General features: G+C 39.4%; 1 protein-coding gene across 4 annotated transcripts in view; it reads left to right on the top strand.

Moving 5' to 3' along the window:
* The window catches only part of mid2 (midline 2), a 494,772-nt gene extending 478,229 nt beyond the window's left edge, over positions 1-16,543 (top strand). For all 4 annotated transcript variants that reach the window (XM_028816075.2, XM_028816074.2, XM_028816073.2 and 1 more), the window contains exon 10: positions 9,335-16,543. In XM_028816075.2, coding sequence (XP_028671908.2) covers positions 9,335-9,737 — 403 coding nt within the window. In that variant the 3' untranslated portion in view covers positions 9,738-16,543. The remainder of the gene's footprint in view (positions 1-9,334) is intronic.
* Positions 16,544-17,482: the final 939 nt, after the last annotated feature.

The following is a 17,482-nucleotide window of genomic DNA, read 5'->3' as shown; positions in this document are numbered from 1 at the left end:
CAAAACCAAAGTCCACTGACAAAAACAATGGACAACTGTGGGATACAATTGTCACACTTTATGTCATGTTTCTAGAATGTGTATGAAGGCTTCTAAAAGGAGGGCAGTTATTTATGAGCTCAGATTGATAAAAATTGATAGAAAATTAATTCAACCAATAATACTAGTGTAATAATATACATTGCCTGAAACTGATAAAAGAATTCCCTTGAAATCTGTTGTCATTTTGACTGCATGCATTGTCCTGTACAAAACTTTTTAAAAAAAGGTTTAGTGTAATGTAAGTGAATAAGAATTATTCAACTAACATTGTGCAGAGAACTATCCTATTTATGTTAGCAGTGTAATTGGGGCCCCAGGGTCACATTCTACATAGTTTTTGAAAGAGCCTATTATACATAATTAAAACACATTATGCACGCCTCTGTATTAAAATTATGGTAGTACTTGACTCACTTAAAATTAGCAACATGTTTTGCCCAATTTCTTTAAACATTGAAGTGAAAAGATGATAGGTAGGCCTGACTCTTATACATTCATCATTACACTTGATGCATTTCCAAAATAACAGATTAGACATTTCGCCCCCCATCCTGGTGAGGTGCATGTTGTGTATACTCCCTCCAGTGATGCTGCTGATGTTTTTAGGACTTTCACTCATTTCAAATTAACTTTTTAAATGCATCTTTGCAGAAATAATTAATGGTGGTTAAGCTGTATTAAAATTATCATAAATTTGAGATGTAGGTTTTAACATAATCCCATAATTATTGCACTTTCAGTTGCATTCATTCATTATTTAGTTAACTGTTTGTGGTGTTGTCAGGAACCCCTTTATCAAACTCAATAGGCAGTTTGTTTTCAGGAACCAAAGAGTTCCTGGACAATACAGGCCCTCATCCATGGTCCTGGAGGGCCGCAGTGGCTGCAGGTTTAATTCCAACTAGTTTCCTAATTAGAAGAGAGTCCTTGCTGATAATGAAACTTGGTATTTAGCTGTTTGGCTTGTTAGTGCTTTCATTGTAATTGCACTGTAGAGTTTCCTTCCCAGAGAACATTTTCCATATGTTTTGTGGACCAGAACAGATTCAAACTTAGTGGTCCTTCCAATTCCCCTCTCATTTATTTCTAAACATTTTTAACACATTTTTAACACTTCATGGTGTATATGCATGAGTTTAAAAGGAAGCACGGTAGAGGGCAAGCTGATAGTTTATTGGTTATCTGCATTCCATTTTTAACTAATGTCTGGTTAAGAAGACAGGTAACAATTAAAACTTAAATGCAGTTGTTAAAAATTAAATAGCAGTTAAGCGTTCTGAAATGTAACAGGCAAGATAACTAAAGTTAAGCCCAAAAAAATTATTGCTTTAGTTGTAAATAAATGGGCTCTAATTAAGAAAGTGGATGAAATGAAAACCTGCAGCCACTGCAGACCTCCAGGACTTCAACTGAGGACCTCTGATCTACAATGTAACTAAATTTGTCTTTGATGAATGAAAGGGCTAACAAGGTATAGAGTTACATTCCAAGTTTCATTATCAGCAAGGACTGAGTTCTAATTAGGAAACTGGCTGGAATGAAAACCTGTAGGCACTGCGGCCCCCAAGGACTGTTATTGAGGACCCCTGCTGTATACTATAGGCCCTGAGCCAATTGTGGTCCCTGCCTGCTTTTGTGTATTGTGTTCCCACCTGTAACCATTATGCAACATATGTGACATGCAAAGTGAGGTCCATTTGGGAGTTCACGGGACCACAAAAGTCCCCACTATCCCCCGTCCCTCTGAACTTCATGGGAGAACTTATTGCTTCGATACATAGTATATGGTGTGGTGGACCAGGGAGCTTCGATGCACCCCTCTCACTGATAACTCTCAAAAACTCAGACTACTAACAGACCTTCAAGATAGTGTCAGTGCTTGTGGTCAACCAGTCAGCACAATTCAATGCCTGAGCCTCGCCCACTATACTTCCTAGTTACATGAAAAGTATATACCAAGGAGTAGGAGACTAACAAAATTACCAAGAACTACCTACCAGGAACTACAAATGGCCCAAGTTCGTGAACTGCAAATGGTACCGAAGTTGCAGAGCTTCTAAAAAGGCACTGGGATGGGAAAGCATCTAATATTAACCTATTTAAAGATATCTTAAAACTGTCATGATCCTGTTCAGTTTCTAATCTTTATTTGGATATAAATATTTTTCTGCAAGTTGTACTGAATTTATGCTGAACTCAAATTTTGCAAGATTTTGTTTCTGAAATGTATTTAACATTATTAAAATAATTTTTCACCATTTTCTGCGCCATATCTGTTTTGGGCATCTTCATTTTGAACTTTTTGTTGCATTACTTGGGTAACAAAAGGGAGATATGCATTGTGTGAGTTCTGCAGTATGACAGGATAAAAGGTCACCACTGATGTCCTGCCTCTATCCAAGATTGCAGAAAAGTCCTTAAAAAATATTTCAATGTGTTTTCCTTGTTTTAGTTCTCTTTGGCAGTAGACTTTTTGAGTGCAAATTTTTTTAGTTTGCATTTGGATTTTGTCATGGGCTTGGTAAAAGATCAGTCTGACATTCTGGTTGTCGAACTTGGTGCACTACATTCAAACACATCTCATTGAATATGCTGTCTCCCCTCCAAGGCAGTACAGAAACTAGAGTCTTTTCAAACAGTTGTGCACAAACCCGAGTATTGCATGGTTAAGGAGTAAAGCTTCTACAATGTTCACAGAAACAGAGCCACGCACACATTTCCATTACATAAGATTCTCAAAGCTGATTCAGTCATGGAGGCCCAGAGCCTATCCTGTCAGAAAACACCCCTGGATGGGGTGCAATCCCCTTGCTGGGTGCAGTTATGCACATGTTCTCACCCCCACTGGCCAGTTTAGAGTTGCCAAATAGTGTCACATGCATTTTGTGGGAGATATGGGAGTAGTGGATCTCAAATAAAGCACTTTAGGATGATTGAACTGAACCGGAAGTTAAAGAAACCCAACACTGTAACAGAGTTAACCAGTTAGAAGGACTGTGTGTGGATTGAAGATGAGCTTTAGGTTATTCATTGGCTAAAATACATTCATTTAACTCGGTGGGCTATGTTTCTAGTTTTTCCGGGTTTGGCATTGTTCCCTGTGAGGCCATAGATTCAAGCCATGAAACTTAATGATCGTTATCAGATGACCAGGGAATCTGAACTGTAGACTCCCGATTATTACTTAAATAACTTCAAAACAATCTCTTAACTGAAAGCATAACTTTGGTTGATGTACTGTTCAAGGAGCATGTATGAATGTAGAGAAAAAATCTACATGTGTTAAATATTAAAATGTAACAAAACCACCAGCTTACTTTATAATTACAGCAATAATCTATCACATTTTAAAACTGTAGACACTTCAGAAAAAATGTAATAAGTAGGCCAAAAAAGCTGTGAATTTTGAAGACAGAGATAAGGATGACAGGATGAAGTTATAAAAATGGAAAAAGACAAATAATTTACTTAATGTAATTCAAATGTATGCGACAAAGTGTAGGAATGGTCAAGATAAAAAGACACCAAGTATTTGTGTACGTCAAAGAAAAATGGCTCAGACGCTTTTGGTGCATTTTAACGCACAGTATGTGGTAACCTTTGACTGCAAAATACAGATGAGGGGTTATAAAATAATGAGCAAAGACACAAATAAAATAGACTGTAAAATAATTCAAGTGGCATTGGGAAGAAAGACTCCTTATGAATGTGCCTCTTATCTTCGATATCAGCTGAGAGCTGGCATTTAGAAAAGAATTATCAGCACCGAGGTCTCTTTTTCTCAGAAGAACTCATGTCAGATTCAGTGGAGGAGGACTGTTGCTTAATTTCTTTTTCATTTGCTAGGCAAAATCCTTTTATCAAAAGAGAACTACAGCAGATTTTAATGTCTCGCTTAGCCTGTCTGCACTTAAAAAAATGAAAGATCATATTATTTCTGTACAATGTAAACTGTGTTGGAATAGTATTGAGTCAGAAAACCATTATGGTATTATCAGTGAAAAGTAGTTTTCACAAATTTAATGTGTCTATGCTATACCTAACACGAGCAGGAAGCTCTGGGCAGTGGAAGATAGCCTGGCTAGGGCATTTAACTACTTCTTCTTCTTCTTCTTCTTTCGGCTGCTCCCGTTAGGGGTTGCCACAGCAGATCATCTTCTTCCATATCTTTCTGTCCTCTGCATCTTGCTCTGTCACACCCATCACCTGCATGTCCCCTCTCACCTCCTCCATAAACCTTCTCTTAGGCCTTCCTCTTTTCCTCTTGCCTGGCAGTTCCACCTTTAGCATCCTTTTCCCAATATACTCAGCGTCTCTTCTCTGCACATGTCCAAACCAACACAATCTCTCCTTTGTCCCTCAACCATCCAACTTGAGCCGACCCTCTAATGTACTCATTTCTAATTCTGTCCATCTTCGTCACACCCAATGCAAATCTTAGCATCCTTAACTCTGTTACCTCCAGCTCCTTCTCCTGTTTTTTGGTCAGTGCCACCGTTGCCAACCCATATAACAAAGCTGGTCTCAGTACCATCCTGTAGACCTTCCCTTTCACTGTTGCTGATATCCCTCTGTCATAAATTACTCCTGACACTCTTCCCCACCCACTCCACCCTGCCTAAACTCTCTTTTTCACCTCTTTTCCACAATCCCTGTTACTCTGTGCTGTTGATCCCAAGTATTTAAACACATCCACCTTCACCAACTCTACTTATTGCATCCTCATTATTCCACTGACCTTCCTCTCATTTACACACATGTATTCTGTCTTGTTCCTACTGACCTTCATTCTTCTCCTCTCTAAAGCATATCTCCACCTCTCCAGGGTCTCCTCGACCTTCTTCCTACTCTCACTACAGATCACAATGTCATCAGCAAACATCATAGTCCATGGGGACTCCAGTCTAATCTCGGCTGTCAACCTGTCCATCACCATTGCAAATCAGAAAGGACTCAGAGCCGATCCCTGATGTAATCCCACCTCCACCTTGAATGTATCTGTCACTCCTACTGCAGTTTTAACCACTGTCACACTTCCCTCGTACATATCCTGTACAACTCTTACATACTTCTCTGCCACTCCTGACTGCCTCATATAATCCCACAACTCCTCTCGAGGAGCCCTGTCATATGATTTATCCAGGTCCACAAAGACGCAATGCAACTCCTTCTGGCCTTCTCTATACTTCTCCATCAACACCCTCAGAGCAAACATTACATTTCTTGTGCTCTTTCTTGGCATGAAACCCTACTGCTGCTCACTAATCATCACCTCCCTTCTTAACCTAGCTTCCACTACTCTTTCCCATAACTTCATGCTGTGGCTCATCAGTTTTATCCCCCTGTAGTTACTACAGCTCTGCACATCCCCCTTATTCTTAAAAATTGATACTAGCACACTTCTTCTCCACTTCTCAGGCATCCTGTCACTTTCCAAGATGTCATTAAACAATCTGCTTAAAAACTCTGCCATCTCTCCTAAACACCTCCATGCTTCCACAGGTATGTCATCTGGACCAACGGCCTTTCCATTCTTCATCCTCTTCATAGCTGTCCTTACTTCCTCCTTGCTAATCCGTTGCATTTCCTGATTCACTATCTCCACATTCACTATCTCCACATTATCCAACCTCTTCTCTCTCTCTTGTCCTCTTCATTCATCAGCCTCTCAAAGTACTCTTTCCATCTTCTCAACACACCCTTTTCGCTTATGAGTATGTTTCCATCTTTATCCTTTATCACCCTAACCTGCTGCACATCTTTCCCAGCTTGGTCCGCTCTGTTTAGCCAATCGGTACAGGTCCTTTTCTCCCTCCATTGTGTCCAACCTCTCATGCAACTCATCATACATCTTTAGCCTTCTCCACCCCTGTCTTCACATTGTGCCTTATCTCCTTGTCTACTTTCTGCATCTCTCTGACTATCCCACTTCTTCTTTGCCATTTTCTTCCTCTGTATACTCTCCTGTACCTCCCCATTCCACCACCAGGTTTCCTTTTCCAATTCCCGCTAGCACCCTGTTGGTTAACAGTACTGGTGGTGGTCGTTGTTAACCCAGGACTCAACCAATCTGGTGTGGAAATCTGTATTGTTGTCCCCATGTTGATTTGGCAAAATTTTACATCAAATGCCCTTCCTAATGTAACCCTCCCCATTTATTCGGGCTTGGGACTGGCACAAAGAAACATACTGGTTTGTGCATTCCGTGTGGCTGGGTTTGTAGCATGTAACTACTGAAACCTGAATATCCGGAAGTCCAAGGGGCTACTGCCATTGGCATGATTCCACATCAATGTTAATTTGGACCACACATGAACTTAAAGTAGTGAAAAACAGTAGGAACATGTCATAACCTACTGCCTCTCTGGGCCTTCCTCCAAGCCTTAAACCCCAGTAAAAGGGGTTATACTGCTCATGCATTTGACCACCTATCTAGCAATGCACTCTCTGTCTCCTTGTTCTTTCTCTATCTCACCCTTTTTTCCATAACTACCAGGCTTCTCTCCTACATCTGCAATTCAAGCCTTTGCCCCACACAACTCCCAGCTCAAGCCTTGGAGTTGAAAGCAAATTTAAACGCCATTCCAGAACCACTTACAACAAAGCACCAGATTTGTACTGCATGCTGGTTGAACATTCAAGTAAGAATTTGCTGCACTTTATACATGTGATAATACTGCTATTAAAGAGCCTCATGCCCATTGCAGCCCTCTTGCTGCCTCTCCAGTTTAAGAAGCAAACGAATCATTCCTGTCCCAGCCTGAGACCATATTCTGCCCTCTCCCTCCAGCAGTCCTCCATAGACTTTCTTTTTTATAATAAGGGTCAGGCTACTTTGCTATTTGTTAGGGTGCCTAAAGCCTGAACCTGGGAGAAGATTTGCTGTTACTCGTAGACAACCCTTCTCTGTTTTTCCCAGATGGCACTCCTTCACTTTTTGAACATTTAATATACCCACAAAGCATTCCCTTTGCACTGGCAGGATGAGATATGTCTTCCTCACCAGTGCACTCTTCTGCTTCTCTTTCATCTAAACATCTATATATTCCTATTTGACTCCTATTCTCTGTCTCATAACATTTATGTATATATAAAAATTATGAGACAGAGAATAGGGGTCAGATGGAGACAGGTGAAGAACTTTGTTTTTTCATGTAAAGAGAATTGTCTGTAACTTAACCAAGGAAAACCAAGGAACTGCCATTGGCTTTCGACTCACCAAAGAGCCTCTATGTCCTGTCTCTATTCAGGGAATGGATGTAGAGATAGTGCACTCCTACAAGTACTGTGACATGTTGAACTGGTCGTGTAACACAGAGGAACTGTATAAGAAAGAGCAGAGCCAGCTTTTTTTCCTTGGAAGACTGCGTTCCTTGGGGTGCTGCTACACTGCTTGCAGGTCACATGGAGCTACTTTGTACCATTGGAAATACGTTTTTTAAAATGCCTCACTGTGACTGTGACACTGTTTTTCTCTTTATCCATGTCGGAGGTTTTGTTTCTTTTTAGTAATTCTGGGGTGTATTTGATGGAGGATAGTTGTTGTTATTTATTTGTTTATTTATTTATTTATAATAGGGAGAAATGGGTACACTGTTTTTTCTCCAACAATACCAAATATTTGCATGGCCATTGTTAATATGAGTGTCAGTAAGTATGTGGGAGTGAGTGGGCAATGGAATAGACTGGCACCTTATCCATGGCTGGCTCCCACCTTGTAATTGATGTAATTGTATCTATGTATGTATAGATAAACAGATATGAATGACACTTTATAATGATAGATAGATAGATAGATAGATAGATAGATAGATAGATAGATAGATAGATAGATAGATAGATAGATAGATAGATAGATAGATAGATAGATAGATAGATAGATAGATAGATAGATAGATAGATAGATAGATAGATAGATAGATACGTTACTTAACTTTACTTAAGATACTTAATCACCAAGGGGAAATTCACATACTCCAGCAGCAGCATACTGATAAAAACAATATTAATTAAAGAGTGATAAAAACACAGTGCAATTTAAAAAGTGCAAGGTGAAGAGTGCAAGGCAGGTATAACAGACAATAACTTTGTATAATGTTAACGTTTACCTCCCCGGGTGGAATTGAAGAGTCGCATAGTGTGGGGGAGGAACGATCTCCTCAGTCTGTCAGTGGAGCAGGACAGTGACAGCAGTCTGTCGCTGAAGCTGCTCCTCTGTCTGCAGATGATACTATTCAGTGGATGCAGTAGATTCTTCATGATTGACAGGAGCCAGCTCAGTGCCCATCGCTCCGCCACAGATGTCAAATTGTGCAACTCCGTCCCTACAATAGAGCCTGCCTTCCTCACCAGTTTGTCTAGGCATGAGGTGTCCCTCTTCTTTATGCTGCCTTCCCAGCACACTACTGTGTAGAAGAGGGTGCTCACCACAACTGCCTGATAGAACATCTGCAGCTTATTGCAGAGGTTGAAAGATGCCAGCCTTCTAAGGAAGTATAGTCGGCTCTGTCCTTGATTAGGTTCCTATACTCCTCCTCCTGCCCACTCCTGATGCAGCCCACGATAGCAGTGTCGTCAGTCAAACTTTTGCACGTGGCAGGACCCCGAGTTTTATTGGAAGTCCGATGTATATAGGCTGAACAGGACCGGAGAAAGCACAGTCCCCTGCGACGCTCCTGTGCTGCTGACCGCAATGTCAGATGTACAGTTCCCGAGACACACATACCGAGGTCTGTCTGTAAGATAGTCCACGATCCATGCCACCAGGTAGGTAGGTAGATAGATAGATAGATAGATAGATAGATAGATAGATAGATAGATAGATAGATAGATAGATAGATAGATAGATAGATAGATAGATAGATAGATAGATAGATAGATAGATAGATAGATAGATAGATAGATAGATAGATAGAAATGTTACCATATAATACACAGGTAGGTAGATAATTGCGATCATTGATGTAAACAATAAAGATCCATGGGTGGCTGTAAGCAACAATGGCAAAAGTCTTGACTTTTGGTTTTCTTCATCAGCCCTAGTCCAGAGCTACTGAATTGATTTCCACAAACCTTGATTTTTCCTTGAAGAGCCTATCCAACTTGCCTGTGCTTTCACTGGCTCTTGGTGGTTGCCCTCATTGTTTCTTGACTGCTTCCCTACAGACCAGAACTCCTGGTCTTGTTTTCTGTGAAATATGCGTATTCAGATATTGTATTTTGTTTCATTTTAGGTTGTTGAATGTCAGTGTGATAACTACTTACTGTGTTTGATCTGCTTTTTTCCCACTAGGTATGCCGTTGGTGTCGCTTACAAGTCCGCCCCAAAAAATGAATGGAGTGGAAAGAACTCATCGTCGTGGGTGTTCTCACGCTGCAATAACAACTTCATTGTGAGACACAACAGCAAAGAGATGCTAGTGGATGCAAGTTTGCAACTGAAAAGGCTGGGCGTCCTGTTGGACTACGATAACAATACTCTTTCCTTTTATGATGCTATGAACTCACAGCATCTCCACACCTTTGATATTTCCTTCATTCTCCCTGTGGTTCCCACATTCATGATTTGGAATAAGTCAGTGATGATCCTGACAGGACTTCCTGTCCCTGACTTTGTAGACTGCACCGAGCAGCAGGAATGCATCTGCAGGTCTCAGGAATCCCCTTATGTTTCAGGAATGAAAGCTTGTCAATGAACGGCGGCACAACGGAAATATTTCTGACTTCAAATTTTAAGTGATGTTGCTTCATCTGGGGAGTTTGACTCTTTTCAGTTGTTTTTACTTTTTTCCCAGACAGCATATTGAACTGATTTTTTTTCTTCAAAGGCAAGAATATTTTATTGTGTACAGTTACAGTAAATAGTGCAACTGTTGACTAACATAGTGTGACTACTACTCTTCTAAAAAAGAAAATGAAAAACAGAAAATTGTAAAAGAAACTGGTAATTTATGAATATAATTTGGATTGGTTATTGATGGGTTTATTTGTATTCAAAATGCACTTTTGAAGTTTTAAATTTTTTTTCCTTATAAACAAAAGGAAAGTAATGTATTTTTTTTTTATTATCCTTTCCTCAGACACAAGTATGGTTTGTTTTCTCAAGATTGATAAAATTAGTTTAGCTATGAATAGGGGGGGTGCAGGGTTCAGAACAACCAAAAAAACGAAACTCTTTAAGTCAGGCCAACCCAGAATGTTGTACTTTTTAAATTCATTTATATTTTAAAAGACTACGGTGGCTTAGGTAGAATTTAATTTACTCAAGCCACACTGCTAACATGGGTTTGTTTGTAGGGGAATAACCTTTTTTTTGATTGCTCCTAGTTTTGATTTATTGCTTATTTATACATGTTTTGTAAAGAATGATAACATTTTAACGTTTGTTTAAATTCTTCCCACATCTTAAAGATTTTTAAAGGTTTAAAGTGGAAATAAAAAATCCAATGGGTTGTGATTTACACCACTCTAGTTACTGCATAAAGCCCTTCGTATATCTGCAAATTTCAAATTTTATTGTAGTATGAGCCACAAAGTGAGGTGAACCATAAAAATCACTGATTAAAAACTTCCATCATGGATTTTTTTTTATTTCTACTTAAAAGAGTTGCTAATATGTAACAACTAAAATAGATAATTCGTCCTTGCATTTCCCGTACCTTTATAGTACAAGCTGAGGCTACACTACAAACTGTGAGTGGAAATTGAGACCGCCTGGGAAAACTCACTTGTGCTTCATGGAGAACATGCAAACTGATGTTAAAGCCTGTGGTCGAAGTCCTGGATGGCCTTCATACCACTCTATACTTTAAAGAAATACTCCATCCAAGAATGATATTTTTGCTTTGCACCCTCCCGTATCATCTATGGGGGAGGAGAGAAAGCTTTAGATTCAATTTCGACAGACCTCTCCATTTTAGGGTCCCCTGATACCAAAAACATTGCTATCTCATTGATGGGTGTGAGTCTGTTTGTCTGTCTGTGTGTGTCACAGTTTCCTGAGGATGGTCTAGAGATAAAACTGCTGGATGGAAAAATACCAAACTCAAAACTTAGACCTGTTATGAGATGACGATGTGCTGATTAGTTTTTGAACCACATCGTGCACATTCTGCAATTAATTCTGAATTCTTTTTGTCTATTGCTATCATAATGGTCTATTTTATAATCAGAAAGATCAGCATCAGAGCAGTACATAATTACCGAAATGTTACAGAATAGTTCAGGTAACTTGGTTCCTTGGGCGCAAAGCCTACTGAGGGTCATGTCCGAATTTTTTTAATATTTTACTTACCCCATGTAGTTTGTAGTAAATGGCTGAAAAAAAAAATGAATCTCATTCTTTCATGTGGAATGGAGAGAAAAAAATGTGTGATATAACAGAAGGCACTAGTGACCAAAGCCATACAACAGCAAACAATGTGAAAAACATCCATGGAAACGGAAAAAAATAATCTCGCATTACTTGTGTCACATAATCCACATGTCGGTTATACAGTCGCATGCTCAAAACATGTAAAATGCATGTGTTTTTGATAAAATATTTTTAAAAGTATACTGCCGGAATTTGTAGCGCACATCATAAACAGGAAACCTAAATCCTAATGGGAATGGCTATTTGATTTGAAGATAGAACTTGCGACCAACAAGTTTTTTCCTTTTTCCATGGACATTTTTCACATCGTTTGCCGTTACACAGCACTGGACACTACTGACTTGTATTGTATCATAAACTGTTTTTATCTCCATTCTGAATCAAAAGATGAGAATTAAAATTTTTTACTCACCTATCACTAACATTGCATATTTTTGGGTGGCGTATTCCTTTAATCAGGGCGGGATTTATATGAAAAGAGGCCCTAGGCTATTCCACTTATGAGGCCCTTTCACCTTCCATTTTTAAGTTTGTAAATTACATGAGAGATAATAAAATTTTGCTAACAATTTGAATGTAGGCCCCTCTTGATCTTGAGGCCCTAGGCTGAAGCCTAGTTAGTCTATAGGAAAATCCGGCCCTGCCTTTAATCAATGTGCCCTTTAGGAGAGAGTTAAGGAAATTCTTATAGACAGGCAACGCATATGCTGCCATTTCTATCATACAGCACCTCTTTAACAATCAAATTGTTTTGTTTTTATACTGTGTTGGCTGGGATTGACTCCAGCAGACCCCCGTGACCCTGTGTTTGGATTCAGCGGGTTGGAAAATGGATGGATGTAACAAATTCCAGGAAAATAATTATTCCCACTAAATTTCTCTATAAAATGTAATTCTTTAATCTTAATGTCTGCAGCTTTTCCACTCACACCAAGAAGCACAAAGTGTTCCAGGGTTTCCTCCATTGCAACGTAAAATAAATTGCCGTCTGTACCCAGACAGAACTTAGTGCGGTGGTCATATTTCTTCATTCCTCCTTTCATACTTTTGACTTATTTTTGCTACATTTCTGAACAGTGCCTATTTCTTTTATCTTTTTCAATATTTGCCCATATCCTGGGCAGATATTACAAGCTGATGTTTCCTAGTCATGTATACATTTTCAATCCGTTTACATGAAATCAAGTGTTACATAAAACAGAACAAACCCAAATGACTAAATCAGGTCATTTTAAGCAGGATACTGAGTTTTGACTACATACTTGTCATCTAAACAGTGACAGAGACTGAAATCGCTCAGTTGCCACATCACCACTATGGGCTTGTCAAAGTATCCACATACTTCACATAGCAGAGCAAGGACCCCGAGTTGTGAAACTTCATGGTTAATATCAACTGGTTTCACATGCTAGTGTGGCTCAAAAGACAAAATATGAAAGGAATTGCAGTACGTTGTGAGCAAATCGAGAACAACAAAATGTATATCAGTGGGAGTTATACTTAAATGAGCACGATTTGTAAAATGCTGCTATGTAGTGTAAAGTAGTGTTTTGTTGAAATATGTAAACATTAACAACTTTACCGTGAGAGGGTTCTTTTACCTTTTGATTTTTCCCACCTTTTTACTTGTTAATGGCAATGGAATCTTCCAAGTTAGTCAACTGTTTTCAACTTTTTATGCTTTTGAACTTTCAGTTTCTCTACAACAGATGCTGCTGCTGTACATAGACTTCCTACCTGCGATTACAACTCCTTTCACATTCCAACTAGTCCTTCCTCCGGCATACTTCATTCAGGTGGTCTTCACCTCTGAGTTAGGTCCATTAGACATTTATCCAAATGTGTGGTCTTCCACAAAAATCTTCTTCTCCTTCACCAACTGAGGGATGCAAGGGATTACTACCTCAACGAGGAATCCCTCAACCAACAAACCTCTCTCCTTGCTTTTTGGGTTCCTACTATCCAAACTTGAATTTTACTGAGATATTGCGAAATGTAGAATGTGAATTATTAAAAGTGTGAGTCTTTCTCCGGGATATAGGAGTTTCTGAGTGACAAGCATATCCAAAGCTTAGGGATAACACAAGCATCGTTTTAGTTTTATGTATTCTATGTTGTTCTTCTCATGACTCTCTAGAGTGCCACACAGATAATTACTTCACAAACCATTTACAACATTTGATGAGTTTCTAAGGGTTACTTCAGCAGGAACTCAGTCCTGTGATCTCAGCACTTTATAAGGAACCTCCATTTCAGTCATGTAACTGGGAAAACCTACTGCCGAGGGGAGAGAATGAAGCCATTCATTTACACGTTTTAGAAGACAAACATTTTCTAACTATGTTGATTACTTTTTATTAAATAGGCATTATGAATGAGTTATTCTGATTTCAGTCTTTAAACTGGCACCCTGTTTGAGGGTCATGTTGCCAGAACAGGCTGCCACACCAGTCCCCTGGACTGGATTTGAAGGTGGAGGGACAGAACATTTACCATCTTGGCTGGGGAAATAACTTTTTTCAATTATTCATCCCTCTGCTACATTCACCACTCTGGTTTGTGCTAATAACAGACTATTATATTCAGAAGTACTCGGTTTTATTTATTTATTTAAAAATATCAAAATTCTTAATGCCACCAAGTTTCATAATAATCTCAAATTATAAAAAAAATGGCCATGGGAGGAAATAATATTGTGTCAAGCTGATAAATGGGCCCTAGCTGGCATGTGCTAGTTCTGTTATTATAAGGCTGTTGGCAGTGAAATGGCAGCAGAGCCATCCATTGTTGTCCGCATTTACTGTACATTACGGTGCTCTGCTTGTTTTCTTGTTTTTTTAGGCTGATTGCACATGGAAGTTTGCAAGCCCGTGCTATGCTGTCAGTAAGGAAGACTCGGCCTCAGATTGAAGAAAGTAAACTAAGTCCTGTCATCTTAAATGAAAGGAAACACATTTAGCGACAAACACGTTTTTAGTTAAATAACTGTGAAATTGTGATTTTATTTGAAGGGCAGTACATTAAAAACTTTCTGCTAATGAATTAGCCAGTAGTGGTGTCCTCCAGGACCAAGCCAAGTATGTTTCTGTCTGTTGTCTGAACCACGGTCTTCCCGTTACTGACTTGCTGTCGTCAGAGCTCATGACAGTGGCATCGGACGTGTGACTAAAAGCAGCTCTGGACTTGGCGATAGTCGATCGCAGGCCGTGCTCACCCACACACTCACTGCCACTCCTGCTGGGCTGATTTACCTTGTTAAATGGAGCACCTTTTCTGGCACCCTGCTACTTCCCTTTCTTAACTTCCATTGTTTTATTTGCATTTCACATTTAATCAAGACAACGGATGCAGCACTGCTTAGCATTCACAGCAAAAAAAAAATTGCTGCCATATAACTTTTGCAAGGCTTAAGATTGTTAATGTTGATTTCATTTAATTGCCTTTCTGAGCTAACCTTAACACACTGGATCTTCTCATGGTCCACGTCAACAAGCCTATCACCCGGTTGCTGCAATTAACACGTGTTTCTTCATAGCTTTATTAGATTCAGTTGAATGAGCAGTTCCAATGCCTACAGACCACCGTATCCTATGACATTCTTATTTAATGTTAACACCTTGAAGCAAATTGTTAAACTTTAAAATGTTAACAAAGCACAAAGCAGGTCAATATAACAGCAGGCTACAATACAATACATTTTATAACATATGTTAACATTTTCAAACTCATATAATGCGGAGCTGTGAGGGTCCAGAGCCCACCCTGACATTGCAGGGCCCGTTCACAAAAACATCCACAACACAATAAGCCACCCGTCTTTGGGATGTGGGAGAAAAAAATGGAACATACCCAACGCAGGTGAGATCGCCCACGTGGCACAGACCCAGTGGGTCCATGGGCAGCAGTGCCAGCCATTGTGCCATATCCACCTCACCAAATGATCTGTAAACTTCCAACAAGTTTCGATCACAGAGAAGGTCCTTATAGATCCATTGAATTATTTATTTATTTTTTTCCTAACTCTCTTGATTTTTTTTAAGGAAGTAATACTTACATGAGCAACATTCTCCTTTTTGTTTCATTCTTCTAAACAGTTGACTTTACTCACTTTCAGAGTTGTTGTTTTGATGGGCTTGAAACAAATGGCCACTTGTTTGTAGACAGGTTGTGATTTTGCCTCTTCTTGGAATCGTACACAATAAGAACAGGATGTTATTTCCACAAACCTTGTGAGCTGCACGTTTCTAGCAGACATCTCTTTCCAGTTTACGTGGCTCCCCGTTTAAATTCTTAAAGCGCTGGACAATCCTGATTGGTTGGCTCCATCCACACGTCTGCAAATTAAAGTGAAACTCCAAACAGGAGGGCAGTCAGACACTTGCATGGAGGACCTCCTTCAGTACAAGTAAACGAAAAGCAAACTTGAAATTCTCAACAGATCTGCAGAAGTACCGTAAGTAAATAAAGTTGAGGAGAAGCAGAAAGTGTTCATTAAAATCATTTGGTTTTATTCCAATGCTGAATATTTTATTTGACACACTGTAGAAAATGAAATTGTGCATCTCCGGTATAATGATGCAGCATTATTCCCAATTGTTTTCTTTTAAGTTTGCAGTCAAAGAAGCGTGGCTTTAATCTTCTGGCTTTTTGAAAGTTAATTTTAGCCCATCATCATTTTATTTTCTGTTTTTTTTTGTTTAAGCTAAACTATAAACGACTGCAGCAGCCGCCTTGGTAATTAATCAAGCACCTAAATCTTTAAATCCTCTTTGTAGAAGTGCTGCAGGGGTTATGTTCTTTATCTGTTTTTAATTTATATTTTTAATGCAACAGTTTTGAGAGGAGGAGTTTTGCACTATAATATACTAAATTTGTAAGGGGTGTTTTAAGCTGCAGGTGTAATTCAAGTTGGTATTGACAATTGAAATGTTTGTATATATTTCTGCAGAATTAGGGCTTCCATAAATGCAGTAAACAACAGCTTTGTGTACCTCTACCTGTGTTTATATTAATATACGTGTGTCTGATTAATCTCTCTATCCAAATGTACATTAGTTAATGGATATATTATATAACAGAGTGATATTATTTATGTGATCATGGGAGTCATTAAACTAGGATCCCAAATTAACTTGTGGAGCGCTTTTTCTTCTCCAAATTCCAAATATCCTCATGGCCTTTTACTGACATTGATGCATACACAAACAATCAATTTCAACAAACTACTTCAGATTAATGAATCATTATAAATATTCCAAATGTCTGGTGTGTTTGTTAAACCCTGTCACACCTTCCTAGCTTATTACGGACGCAAGATGTGCTGAAATCCTGTCGGGAGGCTGTGGTGACGGCTGCTCTCGGGATGAAGCTTGGTGGCCTCCTTGGGTGGAGAAACATCCTGCTAGTTCAGCCAGCCAGTATGCCTGTTCTTTAATCTGTGAAGGGTTAAGGTTCAACTTTCAAACCCATCAGAATCCATTATACAGGGTGGGCCATGGAAAAGTTGCCCGCCTCCGGCGATAGAATAGCAAGTTGAACAAGCAAGTGGATTGTTTTTAGTTCAAGTTACAACAGATGCTGAAAGTGGTCCCCATTCACATCTATGCACCTTTGGGCACGTCAGAGCATGTTGGCAGATACTGCTTGCAGCTCTTCAACAGTGATGCTGTGGGTAGTGTTCGTGATGTTTTCCTTTGAGTTCATCCAGGGTATGTGGATTGTTGGCATACACTTCCTGCTTTAAATTTCCCCACAGATAAAAATCACATGTGGACAAGTCCGGAGAACGTGGTGGCCATAACCCCTTACTCACAGTTCACTCCTCTGTAAGCAGTTCATGAACCCGTGCCAGTGTGTCGCATGTGATATGCCATGTTGCCCCATCTTGTTGGAAAAAGTATTACATTTTTTCTTCTCGTGTTAGTTGGTCGTAAAATTGTTCAAATAAGTCCAGGTATTCACAGTTGATTCAAAGAAAATTGGGCCCACTATTCATGTTCCTGATATTGTACACCAAACAGCAATTTTACGGTCATGAAGTGGCTATGGCCTCCTCCAAAGAACATG

This window comes from Erpetoichthys calabaricus, chromosome 12, assembly GCF_900747795.2.
Source record: "Erpetoichthys calabaricus chromosome 12, fErpCal1.3, whole genome shotgun sequence".
Lineage (NCBI taxonomy): Eukaryota > Metazoa > Chordata > Cladistia > Polypteriformes > Polypteridae > Erpetoichthys > Erpetoichthys calabaricus.
The sequence above is the reverse complement of the archived record's forward strand: the minus strand, read 5'-3'. Positions and strand labels throughout refer to the sequence as shown.